This window comes from Terrapene carolina, unplaced genomic scaffold (assembly GCF_002925995.2).
Source record: "Terrapene carolina triunguis isolate 2854851 unplaced genomic scaffold, T_m_triunguis-2.0 Scaffold88, whole genome shotgun sequence".
Lineage (NCBI taxonomy): Eukaryota > Metazoa > Chordata > Testudines > Emydidae > Terrapene > Terrapene triunguis.
This window is the reverse complement of record NW_020664439.1, coordinates 42649990-42667517: the sequence shown is the minus strand read 5'-3', so window position 1 is coordinate 42667517 and position 17528 is coordinate 42649990. Positions and strand designations below refer to the sequence as shown.

Below are 17528 nucleotides of genomic sequence, written 5' to 3'. Positions count from 1 at the left end.
ACAAAGGCCGGTACCCCTGTCACATGGCAGCAATCAGTGTCAATGGTCATTGGTACATCTTCCCTTTAAAAAAAAATTCAAATAGCTACAAACTACACAATAAATTAATAACAGCTGTCTCCAAGCCTCACTGGGTTTCTGATCACACAGTCACTACTTACTCTCAAAACAGCTTCATCTGTAGTGGCCTGCTCAGATGCCAAAGCAGATCTCCCATCTGTAGCCTGTGTTGGCTGCACCTGTGTGCAATCTCATTGACTTCTTTTCTAGTTGTCTTGATGCCTTGTTTCTGCATCAGGATTTGCTGGCACAGATCCCTGTACCTTTATGGAATCCCCTCAGAATGGAATATAGCCAACTAGTTGGTTAGAAAAAAGCAAATGTAACTCACCACTGGAAGTCAATAAATTTGATCATGTAGCATACCTGTCTCTATTACCAGTGTAAAGCCAGAAACAGATAACAGATGGATATTCCACACCTGCCTAGCAGAAATGAACAGCTTTTAGGAAATGGTTTTGAAAAGGTAAAATGTAGGCTTGATTTTTTTTTTATTGACAGTTCATGGAAAGAGACCAGTCCTTATAGGTTTAGCAGCCGGGCCGGCTCCAGGCACCAGCTTGTCAAGCAGGTACTTGGGGCGGCAGCTCCGGAGAGGGGCGGCACGTCCAGGTATTCGGTGGCAATTCGGCGGATGGTCCCTCACTCCGCCTGGGAGCGAAGGACCTCCCGCCGAATTGCCGCAGCAGATCGCGATCGCGGCTTTTTTTTTTTTTTTTTTTTGTGGCTGCTTGGGGCGGCCAAAACCCTGGAGCCGGCCCTGTTTAGCAGTTGGAACAGCTGAACAGGAGAAGCTGTGCTTGCAAGACTGAAGATGCTCCATTAAATCTATTTCTATTAACAAGAATGAAACCATAGACATTCGTACTAAAGAAGTACTTTAGCATTAACGATTTAAAAAATAAAATAAAATCATAGCCATGTAGGACTGGAAGGGACCTTGATAGGTCATCTGGTCCAGTCCCCTGCACTGAGGCAGGACTAAATATTATTTAGACCATCCCTGACAGGTGTTTGTCTAACCTGTTCTTATAAATCTCTAGTGCAGGGGTAGGCAATCTATGGCCCGCGTGCCAAAGGCAGCACGCGAGCTGATTTTCAGTGGCACTCACACTGCCAGGGTCCTGGCCACCGGTCCAGGGGACTCTGCATTTTAATTTAATTGTAAATGAAGCTTCTTAAACATTTTTAAAACCTTATTTACTTGACATAGAACAATAGTTTAGTTATATATTATAGACTTCTAGAAAGAGACCTTCTAAAAACGTTAAAATGTATTACTGGCACGCGAAACCTTAAATTAGAGTGAATAAATGAAGACTCGGCACACCGCTTCTGAAAGGTTGCCGACCCCTCCTCTAGTGACTGACAGACTGAGATTCTATAGCCTCCCTAGATAATTTGTTCCAGAGTTTAACTACCCTTTCAGTTAGGAAGTTTTTCCTAATGGCTAACCTAAATCTCTCCTGCTGCAATTTAAGCCCGTTACTTCTTGTCCTGTCCTCAGTGGATAAGGAGAACAATTTATCACCCTCCTCTTTATAACAGCCTTTTATGTGCTTGAAGACTGTTATTAGTCTTCTCTTTTCCAGACTAAACAAACCCAATGTTTTCAGTCTTTCCTCGGAGGTCACGTCTTCTAGACCTTACATTTTTTTGCTCATCTCTGGACTTTCTCCAACTTTTCCACATCTTTCCCTAAGTGTGGTGCCCAGTAATGGACACAGTATTCCAGTTCAGGGCTTATCAGTGCTGAATAGGTGAAATAATTATTTCTCGTGTCTTGCTTACAAGACTTCTGCTAATGCATCCTAGAATGGTGTTTGCTTTTTTTCTTTCTTCAACAGTATCATGTTGTTGACTCATGGTAAAAACCAAAATTTTGACTTTTAAAGAAATGAGGCTTCAACAGCAGCTATTGGAACTGAGAGCTGAACAAGAAAGAGTGGGAGACAAAAGATTGAAAGGAAGGGCGTCCAGTGCAACAGAAACAGAAATATCCAAAACAAATGTTACCAGTGGGATGGAGTTGGGCCGGAGGAAAAAAAGGTTAAAGTGGTAACTTAGTGGTTTACTGGAAATACTCCATAACACTACTATACCCACCAGGTTTGGGCCTAAAAATGAATGTCCATTCTTTCTCTCAGGGGATCATCAACAAGTGGATTGTTAAAAATCTCAGCATCTAGAGCTCTTAACAGGGCCCAAACCAAGTGGTCTCAGGTTTCCAGTTGGGGAGTCGAACTGAAGTCGAACCTTACCCTGGAACTGGTTCAGAGAGGTTTTTTGAGTGAACTGGAACTGAACCAGAACTGAAAACCTCTCAGTTGCATTGAACCTGAACTGGAACTGAACCCCAAAACACAAAAACTGGTAACTGATTCACAATAACAGGTTCAATAATGAGGCGCTGAGGGGGGGCTTTTGGGGATGCTGCGGCAGGGTGTCTCTCTGTTCCAATCCTGGAGAGAGAGGGGCAGAGACTACACTTCCTAGGAAGTCATTGGATGAGATGAGAAAAGAGGAAGAGAGTGGTTCTGGGATTAGTAGTTCTCCTGTCTGTTATGCCCAGGTGGAGGACTGCCTGAAACCAGCTAGAACACCTCCCTCCCCTCTTTGACTCTTCCTTGCTCCCGCTTCCTGCTGAGTGTTTGTTCCTGCTATACAAGTCAGAGTAGATAGGGCATTTTCTGGGCTGAAATTCATTTTGTCACCTTAGCAGGCAAATATGACTGACAGAGTTCTGGAGGATGTAGTGCGTGCAAATCATTTGTTTAGAAAGTAAATAATTTTTCTGCAATGTAAAATTGTAAAATTATCATTGTATTCTTTTTCTAGGAGTTATAATGCAAACATAAGAGTATGAGACATTATCTCCAGGAAACGTATCTGAACTGGTTCAAAGTAGATGAACTGGTTACCCAACAACTTAGTGTCTGAACTGGAACTGAACGGGAGAGTTAAGAAATACTAATAAACCTGACCTGGAACTGAACCAAAGTTTTTAACAGATCGACTCCCTGTTTCCAGTCCTGAGATGCAAATGAAGTTTAATGAGGTCAAAGCTTTCGCAGAGGGATCTCTTTGTTATGTGCAGTAGTAAGGCAAAAATTGTAGGCCTGGTGTACACTACAGAGTTAGGTCAATGTAAGCCGTGAGAGGTGTAGCATTTAAGTTGATGTCGTTAGGTTGACGCAGTGTCATTGGCCAGGTCTACACTAACCCCCTAATTTGAACTAAGGTACGCAACTTCAGCTACGTGAATAACGTAGCTGAAGTTCGAAGTACCTTAGTTCGAACTTACCTCGGTCCACACGCGGCAGGCAGGCTCCCCCGTCGACTCCGCGGTACTCCTCTCGTCTAGCTGGAGTACCGCAGTCGACGGCGAGCACTTCCTGGTTCGACTTATCGCGTCCAGACAAGACGCGATAAGTCGAACCCAGAAGTTTGATCGCTCGCCGCCGAACTACCGGGTAAGTGTAGACCTACCCATTGTAGACACTTCATTGCTTACAGAAACTGTTGCTTCCTTTCAGAAACCATCCCACCGTGCCTCACACAGGCAGTTAAATCGGTGCAAGAGCTCCTGGTGAGGGTGTGCACTGCTGACACAAGGAGCGTAGCATGAACATGTAAAACTGCAGTGGCTGTACATCAACATAACTTAGGTCGACTTAATTTTGTAGTGGAGACTTGCCCTTATTGTCTTCTGTGGGAGCAGAATCAAGCCCAATAATATTAGCCCTTTCAATTTTCACAGCAGTTTACAAGTATTAATTGCCACTAGAAATTTTTAAAATTGGTTTTATCTTGAAAACTCTTAGTCCTCTGCACAATGTGGGACAGGAGAGATTTCATGTTTCAGCTGCTGTGTGAGGGAAACTTCTATTCCACCAAGATAGTTGCTTTTAGGAGGGATGTTTGGCATTCTCTCCTCGTGCTAATAGTTCATTTCCTAGTTCAAAAACACTGCCCACTGTCCAACATTCAAGAGACACTTGTGTCATGGATCAGTCCCACATAATCTTCTCCCTAAACAGGGGTAAAAGATCTCCATGACTACTAACAAATTCATTCAAGTGGAACTTTGACTTTGGTATCTTGTAACTATAGACACAGAAAATTTCTAGGAGTCCGGTGGCACCTTAAAGACTAACAGATTTAAAAAAAAAACACTTCTTCAGATGCATGGAGTGAAAATTATAGATACAGGCATAAATATATATTGGTACATGAAGAGAAGGGAGTTACCTTACAAGAGGAGAACCAATGTTGAAGGTCAATTCAGTTAGGGTGGATGTGGTCCACTCCCAATAATTGATGAAGAGGTGTCAATACCAAGAGAATTTCTGAAGAACTTTCTCTGGGACTTATTCCTCTTTCCAAATGACAGAAAGAGATTTTCTTGAAGAATGAAGTCTATTCGGTACAGACAGTTCCTAATGAACCGCAGCATTATATTGACAGATATACACATGGCTGCAACCGAAACTTGAATGAGAAGAAATATCTCTCTGTTGTAGTTGAATCTCACCACAGGTACCACTTTTTATAAACTCAGTGTTTTGCCATTTCCAAAGTGCCTGGATCCCTTTGTATATAAGAAGTTGCCCCACATACAGTGCTCTCAAAATAACTGGCCATAGGGAACTGTTTTATATCTCATAATTATCTGACCTAACCAGCAAATAGTTTGGTAATAAGCAACCAAATTAACTACATCACCTGAAAAGAGGATGGGGAGCCGGGAACTACCAAGTCCTAATCCTGATTGCGACACTGTGATCTTGGTCTGTTAACCTCTTTACCTCAGTTTTTCCATCTGTATAGTGGTGATAAAAATATTTCCTGACTATCTAACCCGCACACACCACTGTGGTAGTTGAGCATTTAGTAATTAATTAGTTAAAGTCAGGGGGGAAATTATATCAAAAGTCCTACTTATTGACTTTAAATATTGACTTTAAATATCTATTGTGCTGAATATTACAGTGACGTAAGCTTTCCTCGGCCCTATTATGTGAACCACATATTTAATGGATTGTCGTTCAGGCTTGTCTACTTGATATATGCTTCCATATGAAAAACTCCCTGCATAACTGAGGGGACAATTCAGAGATGATGGATAAGGCCAGTTCAAATGGTGTGGCCTTATATGCCCTGTTCTGGCAATGTCTGCATCCTGACATTTTCAGTATTTAAAACCTAACGCTAAAGCTAAACATTCAACATTGGCCTAACTATGCTCCCACTTTCATCTTCAAATTGCACATATCTACAACTGCACAATGGACTTGGCCCGGCATGCTCATGCTCTACCCATCTGCTTCTTGAGGGCTGAGGACTAGGCAGCTCTAACACAACCAGATAATGCAAATGGGACAATCGAGACAAAGTGAAGTTAAGAGACTTGTCCAAGGTTGCAAAGGGAGTCAGTGTCAGACCTGGGATTAAAATTTGGGCGTTCCTGACCCCAGTGGAGATAAGTTCAACTTGCAGATTTCTTGATCCTCCAGTTCCCAAAGTGGACTAGTACGCATTGTACAGGGAACTTAATAAAGTAAGGACTCCCAGGTACGAGATTATTCTGTAGCTCTGCTGAAGCACATGATGTCTCTACTGCTCCTTGTTGGTTCAAGTCCTTAGATGATACCTCTACCAATAAACTGGATCAAATACATTGAATGGTTCATTTGTCCTTTGAATAAACAACACGAATTTCTCAAATCCAACTTTCGGGACTTGACATTGCCCCATGCCAGAGCTTGTTTATACGTACTGTAACTAGCACCTTCAGTATCAAATCCTGTATAAGCAGGTGGTAATGCATGTAGCCTCTGAGTCCAGTCTGGTGACAACCAATGGAGCCTTTGGATAGCAAAAGAGAGAAAGCATCAGCTCTGTTTAATCCTGTTTATCGCTGCTTTGATGAAGGAAAACAATGTATTTACATGGCAAACACTAGAACAAACGCTCAGTAAATGCATGACTGGTTTCAGTAGACCTGCCTTGTTAGCTGAATAGGGAAAGAATGGGCTTCTTCAATAAAAGAATTGCAAGAAGGTGATTGTGCTATTCACTGGTGACCACTCCCCCTAAATTAATCTCCGCACATTGCATATCCAGTTGTCATAGACTTCTTTCCCGGACACCTCCCCACCACACCCCTGCTGGAGGATGGCCTTTATCTTGTAGGCTGAAATTGTTATGGACTCTCCAATTTACAACACCAGAGAGTGTGCTCACTGGATTATCTTAAATTTAAAACACAGGAATGCCCTAGGTGCTGAGGTATGATTCAGACAACCACCTCTTTGTCCCACCTAATGAGGACTAACGGATGCACCTTTAACGTGACTTCAAAAGGCCAAGAGTGAACTCTCTTAAATTGTGCAGTCAGAGAGGATTATCAGTATAGGATTTATTTACAAGGCCAAATCACAATGGAAGAAATAGCAGAAGAATGTTAAGTGAAAGGAAACACTGGGGGGGTTGCCTGACCCCTACACAGTTTTTACATTGGAATAAATAATCCCAATTACACGTATATAATGATGAGTTCTAGATTAGATGTTACCACTCAAGAAAGAGACCTTGGAATCATCATGGAGAGTTCTCTGGAAACTTCAGCTCAATGTGCAGTGGCGGGCAAAAAAATTAGCAGAATGCTAGGAAGAATTAGGAAAGAGATAGGTAGTAAGACAGAAAATATCATAATCCCTCTTTACAAATCCATGGTGGGCCCTTGCCGTTGAGTGCTGTGTCCAGTCCTGGTTGCTCCATCTTAAAAAGGATATAGTGGAACTGGGAAGGTTCAGAGAAGGGCAACAAAGATGATCAAGAGTGTGAAACAGCTTCCATAGGAGGAGAAACTAAAAAGATTAGGGCTGTTCGGTTTAGAAAAGAGGCATTAAGGGGGGTACAATAGAGTAGTGGTTCTCAAACTAGGGCCTGCAGTTTGATCGGCTGAATCCGCGGACGCGGCAGGTAAACAAACTGGCCTGGCCCGCCAGGGCTTTCCCTGAACAAGCGGCGGCCCTAGTTTGAGAACTGCAATAGAGGTCTGTAAAATCATGAATGGTGTGGAAAATGTGAATAGAGAAGTGTTATTTACCTTTTCCCAAAAGACAAAAACCAGGGTCATCCAATGAAATGAATAGGCAGCAGGTTTAATACAAACAAGAGCAAGTATTTTTTACACAATGCACAATTAACCTGTGGAACTCACTGTCAGGGGATGTTATGATGGCCAAATGTATAAGTGGGTTCAAAAAAGAACTAGATAAGTTCAGGAAGATAGGTCCCTCTGTGGGTATTAGCCAAGATGATCCGGGATGTAACCCCATGCTCGGGGTGACCTTAACTGTTTGACTGCCAGTAGCCAAGAAGGGATGACGGAGCAATCGCTCCAAAAATTGCCCTGTTCTGTACATGCCCTCTGAAGCTCTGATGCTGGCCACTATTGGAGACAGGATACTGGGCTAAATGGACCATTGGTCTGACTTAGTAAGGCTGTTCTTATTGCACAGGGATATAATCAAGCCTTTATCATTGGAGATTATATATTTAATTGAAGGTTTAAGCAGACCAGACAGTGAAGATCTGAAAGACCATAACAGAAAAATAAAGAAGATGAAATAAAGAAATGCTGATCACTGTCAGGAACTCAGCTGCTTCTGGGCTCAGTTGACTAGCAACCCAGTGAGGAAACTAGGCCCAATAAACCTGCACTAACGGACTGTGCTCCCTGATTGATCAGAAGAGCCAAGAGATCATAATTTAAGCCCTGTAGCAACAGCTGCACAGTGGCTGCTCAATGCGTTCCATGCCCGCAGCTGAGCCAGACCTGCTTCCTGTCCACCGTTGCTCCACCCCTTGCCTGCTCCGTTCCAGCCCTAATCCCTGCCTGCCTCTGAATTCCTGATTCCTAACTCCTGGCTCTGTCTCCTGCCCACACCTCCAGATCCACCCTTTGTTTCTGTTCTGGCTCCTGACTCATGGCTTCAACCATTGGCTTGCCTCCTGACTACACCTCGAGTTCCATTCTCTGGTTCTGCTTGGACCATTAGTCCAGACTCCTGCTCCGACCACTAGGTGTGTGACAATCACAAAGTCCAATTGAAGCCAATGGAGAGACTCCCATTGACTATATATAATGCACACAAAACCACTTAAACGTGTCTACTTCTGGGATGACCATACAGCACTGCAGTGGAGACAGTGGGAAATTTTGGCTAAGCGAACAAGGAAAATCTCTCCTCTAATAGAGAATGCCTGTTGATACCCGTGCATGAAGAGCACACATAGAGTAACCTACATGGTATTCACTTTACCTGTCTTTGAAAGAGAAAGGACAGAATCATCTATGTTTCTGGGCTCTCCAGGAAGTAGGGCAGCATGGAGAGGCAGCTGCCCAAGGAGTTGGGCAGCCAGGAGCAAGCCAAAAAATTCCCCTTCACTTCTCCCAAAATGGAAAAGTTGGTCCAATAAAACATTACCTCACCAACCTTGTCTCTTATGGGGTTATGTAAAGATTAGTTAAATAAGTTGTGTATAACACTTTGAATATTAAAGTATTTATTATATGTAATAAATCTGTGTGTATGTTTCACCTATAGAATTAAATAAAAATAATAGAATTAAATCTAATTAAAGAAAAGTCTGTCAGATTCTGTGAGGTCCCTGGAATTTTAATGGACGTATCCCAGGCATCCCTGCAGAATCTACACTAATGCAACTATTTCATCATGTGAAGAATTGTAGTTTTAAATGCTCTGCATGGAGATTACTCTCCAAACAAGATTAGAGGGAAATTAATAGGTAAATATAAAAAAATCAGTGAATATTCAAAAGAATGAAGTAAAGAGCTGACAATCTCTACATAAACTATGATCCAGAAAAGAATCAAGCTTTTCAAATCATCCTCTTCTGTTTAATCATTTATAGATAGTCAGACAATAAAGGCTTCCTTTCCTGGTTGGACTCTTCTAATTTGTGTCTTTGAAAGGCACCCTACTATTGTTTGTCTATCATGGCAGGTTACTAGGAAACCAGCAGACCAATAATTTGCTTTTCAGATTCACTTGTAAGCTGTGTCTGCATCAGTTTCAGATTCAGACCTGGTAAAACCTGCTCTGTAAGAGGGCAAATGATGTATGGAAAGTCTGCGTCTTGTTTTCAGGTAAATCAGCATCACTGCACGCAATATGCAAATACATAAAGTTTATCTGTGATGACCTTATCCAGCTTCCCAAATGACACATTTATGCACTGATATCTTTACACAATGCGACAGTTCTTTACAAATCTATATTGTGAATATTAAATAAAACCCCCGAAGCTCCCAATGCTGCTGCACAGACCCAGGCGCTTGATTCACTCTTTCCCATGTAGTGACTTTTAATTCTATTTTTAGGCCTTCCCTAAAAGAGAGAGAGAAGTGGAGAGAATTAGAGGTTTCTTTAAAATGAATTAGTCTTAGAAACTGATTCAGAAACAATGTTTCAAAAAGCTGATTTGTGGGGACATGGTTCAAAAACTTGCGTTCAAATTCTGCTCTCAAAAGACCACTAAAATAAACTCGGCATAATTCTGCTGACTTTATGAAGTTACTCTAGATGTACAGAAATGTAACTGAGAACAGTCCCTGGATCTTGGCCTCTAAAGTGTGCCCACTTATAACATATTCATGTATGTGACTGGATGTGCAAAACCCATAGTTGTGCGTACAAACTGTGTGAGTATGCATTTTAATAGGAGTTTGCATATGAAGCACCATTTTGCTCATGCAAATATGGGGTTTGCACATGCATTTATCCATGCACATGATGCGTGTGTGCATTTCTTCCCAGGCCGTATTACTAGCTCAGTCTTCATGGACAATGTAATCCTTAGCTTCTCCGCTGAGACTGATAGCAAGGGTGCCAAATGTGGTGCTGGTCCAGTGTGAACTAAACAGGGACCACCCAACTCCTTTCAAATAGGCCACCAAACATCCATAAGATGGTTAACAGCTTTTAGCCACTAGTGACCTTAGCTGAATTTTAACTGGTCCTCTGAGACTTATAATTTATATTAATTAGGACTACTAGCCTTTGGCTTGGACCTGTCTTTAATGATTGTCTCCAGGACCTATCCATATGCTGTCTTCATTATTTCTTTCTAATTTTACTATCATTTGCAACATTACAAAGCTAGCAAAACACAAAGGTGAATGACAGTAACTGCTTGCACTAAAAGAAAGACGCAGAGTAACCAGAAACAGCTTTATTTGTTGCAACTGGTAAGTAAAGCAAGTCACACTATGTTCTTAAAACACTTCTTGGGCCAAATACCACACTCAGCTCTGTGTGTGCGGCTCCCATTGAAGTCCACTGGAGTTTTATGTGTATATCTTGAGGCAAATCTTGGCACTAAAAGCAGAAGCCTGGCACAGAGTGCATGGCTCAAGTCCAACGGAGCGTGCACTCAGGAAAAGGTGCACAGGGCTGAAGAACCCTTTATAAACCGTTACGGCCATCTTCTACAGTAATCACTCAGAGAACATGAGTATCCCTGTTCTAAGATGGGGTATTTTATATCATCACGGTAAAATATTGTAATACAGCGATACTCAGACTGAAGCTCGCGAGCTGCAGGTGGTTCTTTAATGCCTCTCCTGCGGCTCTTTGCAGCACACGATATTAAAACACCATGTGATTGAATTATTAACCAATCAGGAGGCTTTTACTATGTTATTAACCAATTGTAGTTGATCAAATAATAATACTTGGTCAGTCATTTTGCTGTGAGAATAATATATATAAACTAAATATTTCCTCTCTCCTAGTGTTTAAATATGAATACATAGTACTATAGTAAATGAAACAATGAATTCCCACTACTGTGACTCTTTTGGGTCATGTTGGTTGCTAGTTTTGCTCCTGAACCATTGAGACCTGAGGATCACTTCTGTAGTATATCTTTATAAGGGAGGGATGGAATTTGAACCCCAGCATGCAGCCAGTTGAGAATTGTCCTGCAGCCACTACCATAGGCACTGAACAAGATTAGAAGAGGTGGTCCATTACGTCCCATCCACTGCAGGATTTTGGGCCAGATGATCCACACTGTGTGTAGAAGATCAAGTGGCTCAATGCCCAATCTCTGCTCTGTTGAGCTCTGTTGAACTGCATTGCAGCGTTGGGGTTTTTAAATGGCACTTTCTATTAATATCAGTAATAGCAAACAAACATGATCAAGATACCACCATGTGTAGGATGACATTGCCGGAGATTGCAGTATTAAAGGTGGCATCGGAGTGCAGCATAGTTGTCTTAACATTGCACGCATAATATATCAGAACAGGTAATAAACCTACAAACACTGGACACTTTCAGAACTGAAGCAGAAGTAAAAAGATATGTTAATAATTTCCAATGCATATCTGATCAGTGTGAGTAATGAGTTGTCTTATTTAAATGCCAGTTTCCCTCTGGCACTTCAGCGTGGCTGGATCTGGTATATTGGGCATGTCCCAGGTCTCTTAGAGGCAGCAATAAAGCTATTACAAATATGGGGTTGCTCAGATAGAGCTGGTTACCCATATGTGTCATGACCCATGGGTCACAAAAATGGGTCTTCAGGAGCAGACATGTTCCAGCCCTCCATCTGGCAGCTGCTGATGCTGGCTTACCTGGGACCCATGAAGCTCAGCCCCGGTTTGAGGCTCCGCCCCTGCAGTCCTATTGGTGGAGTCCCGGAGAAGTTGGTTGGCCGGCTGGCAGAAAGAGGAAGCTCTCTGAACAACTGGGCTTCACCCTGTTCTGGACTGTGTGCCTTGCTGCTTGATTTCCTGGTGTGATTCCTGGCATCTGAGCTGTGGTCCTGACCTCCAGTTTGTCCCCGGACTCTGACCTCCTGGCATAGGCGCTGACTCCGTGGGTGCTCCAGGGTGCTTAGCACCGACCAGCAGCCAGCTCCCCCCATCCCCCAATGCCTCCCACCCACTGGCGGCCCCACTGATCAATTCCTCCCCCTCCCTCCCAGCGCCTCCCGCCCGCTGTGATCAGCTGTTCCACGGCATGCAGGAGGCACGAGGGGGAGGAGCGGGGATGGGGCGTGTTCAGGGGAAGGGGCAGAACTGGGTGGGAAGAGGCAGGGCAGGAGCGGACCGGGGCGGGAAGAGGAGGGGTAGAGGTAGGATGAGGCAGGATGGGGGTTGGGCCTTTGGGGGAAAGGGTAGAGTGGGGGCAGGGCCTGGGCAGGGCCGGCTCTAGGATTTTTGCCGCCCAAGGCAAAAACAATTTTGGCCGCCCCTCCCCCCCCCGTTTTTTAATTACCCCGGCCCCGCCTCAACTCCGCCCCTTCCCCCCAGGCTCTCAAGCCTAGGAGGGAGGGGGAGAAGCGGCGCCCGCGCCCTGGCCACTCGGAGTCTCCCCCTCCCTCCCAGGCTCTCAAGGCTGGGAGGGAGGGGGAGCAGCGGCGCGCGAAACGGCTGTTTTGCCTGCCGCGGCAGCTCGGGATCTCCCCCTCCCTCCCAGGTTTGAGAGCCTGGGAGGGAGGGGGAGAAGCGGCGTGCGAGCGGCAGCGGAGGTGAGCTAGGGCGGCCGGGGCACATTTTTAGGGGCGGCATTCTGGCGCTGGCCGTGCCGCCCCTAAAAATGTGCCGCCCCAAGCACCAGCTTGTATTGCTGGTGCCTACAGCCGGCCCTGGGCCTGGGGCTGAACCGGAGTTGAGCACCCCTGGAGAAAGGAGGAAGCCTGCACCTGTGTCTCCTGGCATCCTGACTCACTTGACTCCAGTCTTGTGACCGCAGATGCTGGCTCTGACTACTAGGTCTGGCTGCCCACGACCTGACTGTGACAATATGGGTTTATTTGGAAAAAAATCCAGTTATGCTTTATTTATAATCTGAGTAATGTGAGAGTCAGTGTGTTTTGTATCTTATTTGCACAGATATTTGTGCGAACCACCATAAACCTTGTCTGTACTAGTGAAATTTGGCAAAAAAAAGTCCAGGTATTGCTAACGCTGGTTCAGCCCCACTAGTGTCCTCACTGTTGGGAGGCCTATTATAGATGGGCCAGCATCATTTCAAGCACTGTGATCTAATCCTCCTCAGAGCAGGTGAAATTAGGGTTGCCACCTGTGCCAGGATCATCCCTTTTTTGAGGTAGCTGTTCTGGGAAATCTGTAGAGTTGCGCGGTTCAGAGTGCCAGCTGTCCAGTTGCGTGGGCTCAGGATTATCCCAGATGTTTTGATTTTTTTTTTAATACCTCAGAGATGGCAACACAAGGTCAAATCAACACAGTGCATAAAATGCCACTGGCAGCCAGCAGCATATGTACTCCAGGCTAGGGGTATGTCTTCATTGATTAAAAAAGAGACATGTTTTTACGGTAGGATATCTATCGCATGTTAGCGATCTCTCTGAAATAAACAGAATGGAAACAGAGCATTGTTGTTTTCCTGCAAGGTAAACTAGGCAAGGTCAGCTATGGTTGGTGGGAGGGAGTAGGGTATATAAAGTGCTGACCTCCCCTAGTTACCTCTCAGTTAACACCACAAGTGCCTTTTCTCCATTGAGGCCATGTCTACATTACAAACTTATGTTGACGTAATTGTTTCCATGTGCATTGTGGAGGAAAACATCATTAGTTTCTCTTATTTTATAACAAGGAAACAAAACAGAAATTAAATAAACCTAACCTAGGAAGATAAAGTCCTCTGTCTTATTGCCTCTTAATAGGTTATCACTGAAACTATCAGAGGAAATCTCTTTTCCTCCCTTCCCCACCAGAGCGACCTCAGGGTGACCCAGATAGATCTAAAAGTGACACAAATAATCAAGACGCATTTTAAGCAGAGGAGACATTAAAACTGAGTTGGAGAAATATATCAATCTAATGGGATACTTGGCCCTTCTAAGCTTATCTGCCACACCTGGTGTTGAAGAGTGAGGGTAGGATAACCCTTGGTGTTATAGATTATTTGTGGATAGTCCTGAGGTGGTGATATAAAAAGAACAGATATTTTGTGCTTTGCAACATTGGTAACTATTATAACCCTCTCTCTCTCTTTTTCTTTTAGCCACATAATAAATGAACTGATAGAAACAGAGCGGGTTTATGTAGAAGAACTTCAAAGTATAATAGAGGTAAGGTGAATGCTTCTGTGCAAACTTCCAGTATTTATCTTCTTCTGAGTTATTAATGAATGAGTAATAAGCTTACTCTTTGCAGTGATTTTTTTTACCCTTGATAGGACCCTCTGTGTGAGGTGCTGGGCACTCACAATTCCCATTCCTTGTTTCGAAGGCACAGGTTTTCCATTATAAGGCACTTCAGCCAAGAAGCTGAAGAATTAAGGCTATTCTACGTATTTTACTTCAGGAGTTAAGTTAGGGGGGCAGTCATGGTGCTGGGGGAGCAGAATGTTTCTCATAAAAGGATCAGCAGTGAAATAGTTAACAATGTTAACTTGGAAACATCACGATCAGGCTTCAGAGTCTACATCCTGTTTTTTTTTATAGATTCCAGCGCCAGAAAGAACTGTTGTGATTATCAGGTCTGACCTTCCATATAACTAGGGTTGGCAGAATTTCTAGGATAAATTCATAGGAATTATAGAATCATTTCCCTCTATTCAGAATTGGTGAGGCCTCATCTAGAGTACCGTGTCCAGTTTTGGGCCCCACACTACAAGAAGGATGTGGAAAAACTGGAAAGAGTCCAGCGGAGGGCAACAAAAATGATTAGGGTGCTGGAGCAAATGATTTATGAGGAGAGGCTGAGGGAACTGGGATTATTTAGTCTGCGGAAGAGAAGAATGAGGGGGGATTTGATAGCTGCTTTCAACTACCTGAAAGGGGGTTCCAAAGAAGATGGATCTAGACTGTTCTCATTGGTAGCAGATGATGGAACAAGGAGTAATGTTCTCAAGTTGCAGTGGGGGAGGTTTAGGTTGGATATTAGGAAAAACTTTTTCACTAGGAGGGTGGTGAAGCACTGGAATGGGTTACTAGGAAGGTGGTGGAATCTCCTTCCTTAGAGGTTTTTAAGGCCCGGCTTGACAAAGCCCTGGCTGGGATGATTTAGCTGGGGATTGGTCCTGCTTTGAGCAGGGGGTTGGACTAGATGACCTCCTGAGGTCCCTTCCAACCCTGATATTCTATGATTCTATGAATTTGATTTCTTTTTTAAAATAATTTTGATGGATAATATTGGTATTTATTTTAAAGCATTTTTTTAGACTTTTATCTATTTAAATGTTCATAGTTGCACGAAATTATGGGTGGCTCAGGCAGTTATTTATGACAGTAGACACTGAGATTCAAAAAGTTAGAGTCTTATAAACCACTGAAACACAAATTGTCAATGTCACATGTCAAAATATACCAAGTACGTTCCTTAAATCAACAAATGGTACTTTTTTGTTTACTATTAATTTGCTAGTATGCTTGTACTAAGCCCAATTCAAAAGTCTAAATCACTGGATTTTGACTCTAATAAATTCTCAAGCAGCATTTTTCTGACTTTGCATATTTGTAAATTTCGATTATTATTGAGGGAAATATTTTTTGTCGTTATATGTACAGTGAAATCGATGTTTACTGACATTTACTGATAACAATTGAATCCTTACAAGCCTATGTTTAACACAGGCCATAGAACTTCCCCAGAATAATTCCCTGAGAACTAGAGCATCTCTCTGACAAAACCATCTCCGTTGAGATGAATGGGGGTGATTCACACCTGTCTTAGGACCAAATGCTAAACTTCATTGCGCCAAAGTTAAGCAAATGAGCTTTGCGCAGAGGATCTAAGAATGGCTGAGGGGAAAAAAATCCTTCCCCCAATCCAGTGTGTTGGCATAGAGCAGCTGTATAGCCATTCTTCTGGTGCTAATACAAGACACGGACCCTAGCTATTATTAAAGCCCCTGTGTGCTCCCTCTGTGTGGGGCTTGGGTCTGTGGTCCACGTACAGTGGCAGATCTATGTACTGGCTACTTCTCAGCAGGGCAGCTGGAACTCATGTCTTCCTTAGGTCTGTAACAGCCTGAATTTGGTGGCCTTCAGAGCACACTGAAAGGCCCACCTGTTCTCCAGGGTCTGTGAGAAGATAGGTGTTGGGTAGGGCTGCTGGTGGTGGTTGTGTGGGACTTTGGGAACTGTGTGTGTGGGATTGACTAACTTCTTTCATACCTATGTTGTCCCTTCGTTATTTGATTTGAGCTGGGGAAATTGACGGGTCTGTTTATTGGTTTATTAGTGTATTTTTAAAGGCCCGTTAAGTGCTCCCAGAGTCCTCTTCTCCTATAGTTTGTAAAAATCCAAATAAATATAACCTCTTTCTGTGTGGAGAGCCCTGTGCTGCAGAACTACAAGGACCCTGTTATGCTTGAGGCCTTCCCTTCCCACAGGGCAGGGTCAACTTTTGACTTTTATGTTTTATCTATGCTTCAAGCTGGATGTAATTTCCAGCTCAAGGAGACATACCTTTGCTAGCTTTGATCAAACTAGCATGCTAAAAATAGACGTGTAGCCATGGCAATCACAGCAGCAGGAGGGGCTAGCTGCCCAGGTACATACCTGGCATCTTGGATGGAATCACATTTGGGTGGCTAGCCCCTCCTGCTGCTCCCACCGCTGCAGCTACACTTCTGTTTTTAGTGTACTAACTTGATCAGAGCTAGCCTGGGTATGTTTCCGCAAAGAGGAAATTACACCTCCAGCTCGAAGCACACTTGTTTCATTCTGTCTGTAGACTCAGCACCACCTCTGTTCAGGGTTGGAACAGTATCATCACAACTCTGAGGGCTAAGTACTCAATGGAAACTTAAAATCAACAGGAACTGACGGGCCACCAGAGAAGTGCTGGTATGGGAAGCCACCATGAACCAGCTCAATTTGACCCCTGTCGTATTTAGAGAACAAAGAGCAAATAGGGTTTGGGTCAGATTGTGCAATTATGAGCGGTACATAGCGACAGTATCACCATATTAAATATCTCAAGCAGAGTATTTATTTTTCCTGGTGAAAATTGGCCTATTGTTTTTTCACTCTACACAGGGCTATGCTTCAGAAATGGACAATCCTGACTTAATTCATCTGATCCCATTGGCTCTTCAGAACAAAAAGGAAGTTCTTTTTGGCAACCTCCCGGAAATCTACGAATTCCACAACAGGTACGTGCTTACTGTCTAGTAATTTACACTTTAATGAATAAGCAATTACAATGCTTTCTCTGTCCCACAAATAAGCAGCCAAGAAATGTAGTCCTCACCTTACCTGTGTGTGCACCTCCTACTATAGAATCATGAACAATGTAAAAGACCCATGAGGTCATCTAATTCATCTCCTTGTCAGTGTGGGCTTGTATCCTGTTGTGCATGTACTATGGTTTGTCGTAACTTCAGTGGTTTTAAATGTCCCTTGTGAGAAGTCTTTTACCCCTTTCCTTGGAACATAATAGATGTTGTGGA

General features: G+C 43.4%; 1 protein-coding gene across 1 annotated transcript in view; it reads left to right on the top strand.

Moving 5' to 3' along the window:
* Nucleotides 1-17528, top strand: part of MCF2L2 (MCF.2 cell line derived transforming sequence-like 2) — a 227558-nt gene that overhangs the window by 151607 nt on the left and 58423 nt on the right. Inside the window, exons 16-17 of the mRNA XM_029911105.1 lie at nt 14133-14199; nt 17116-17231. Coding sequence (XP_029766965.1) covers nt 14133-14199; nt 17116-17231 — 183 coding nt within the window. The remainder of the gene's footprint in view (nt 1-14132; nt 14200-17115; nt 17232-17528) is intronic.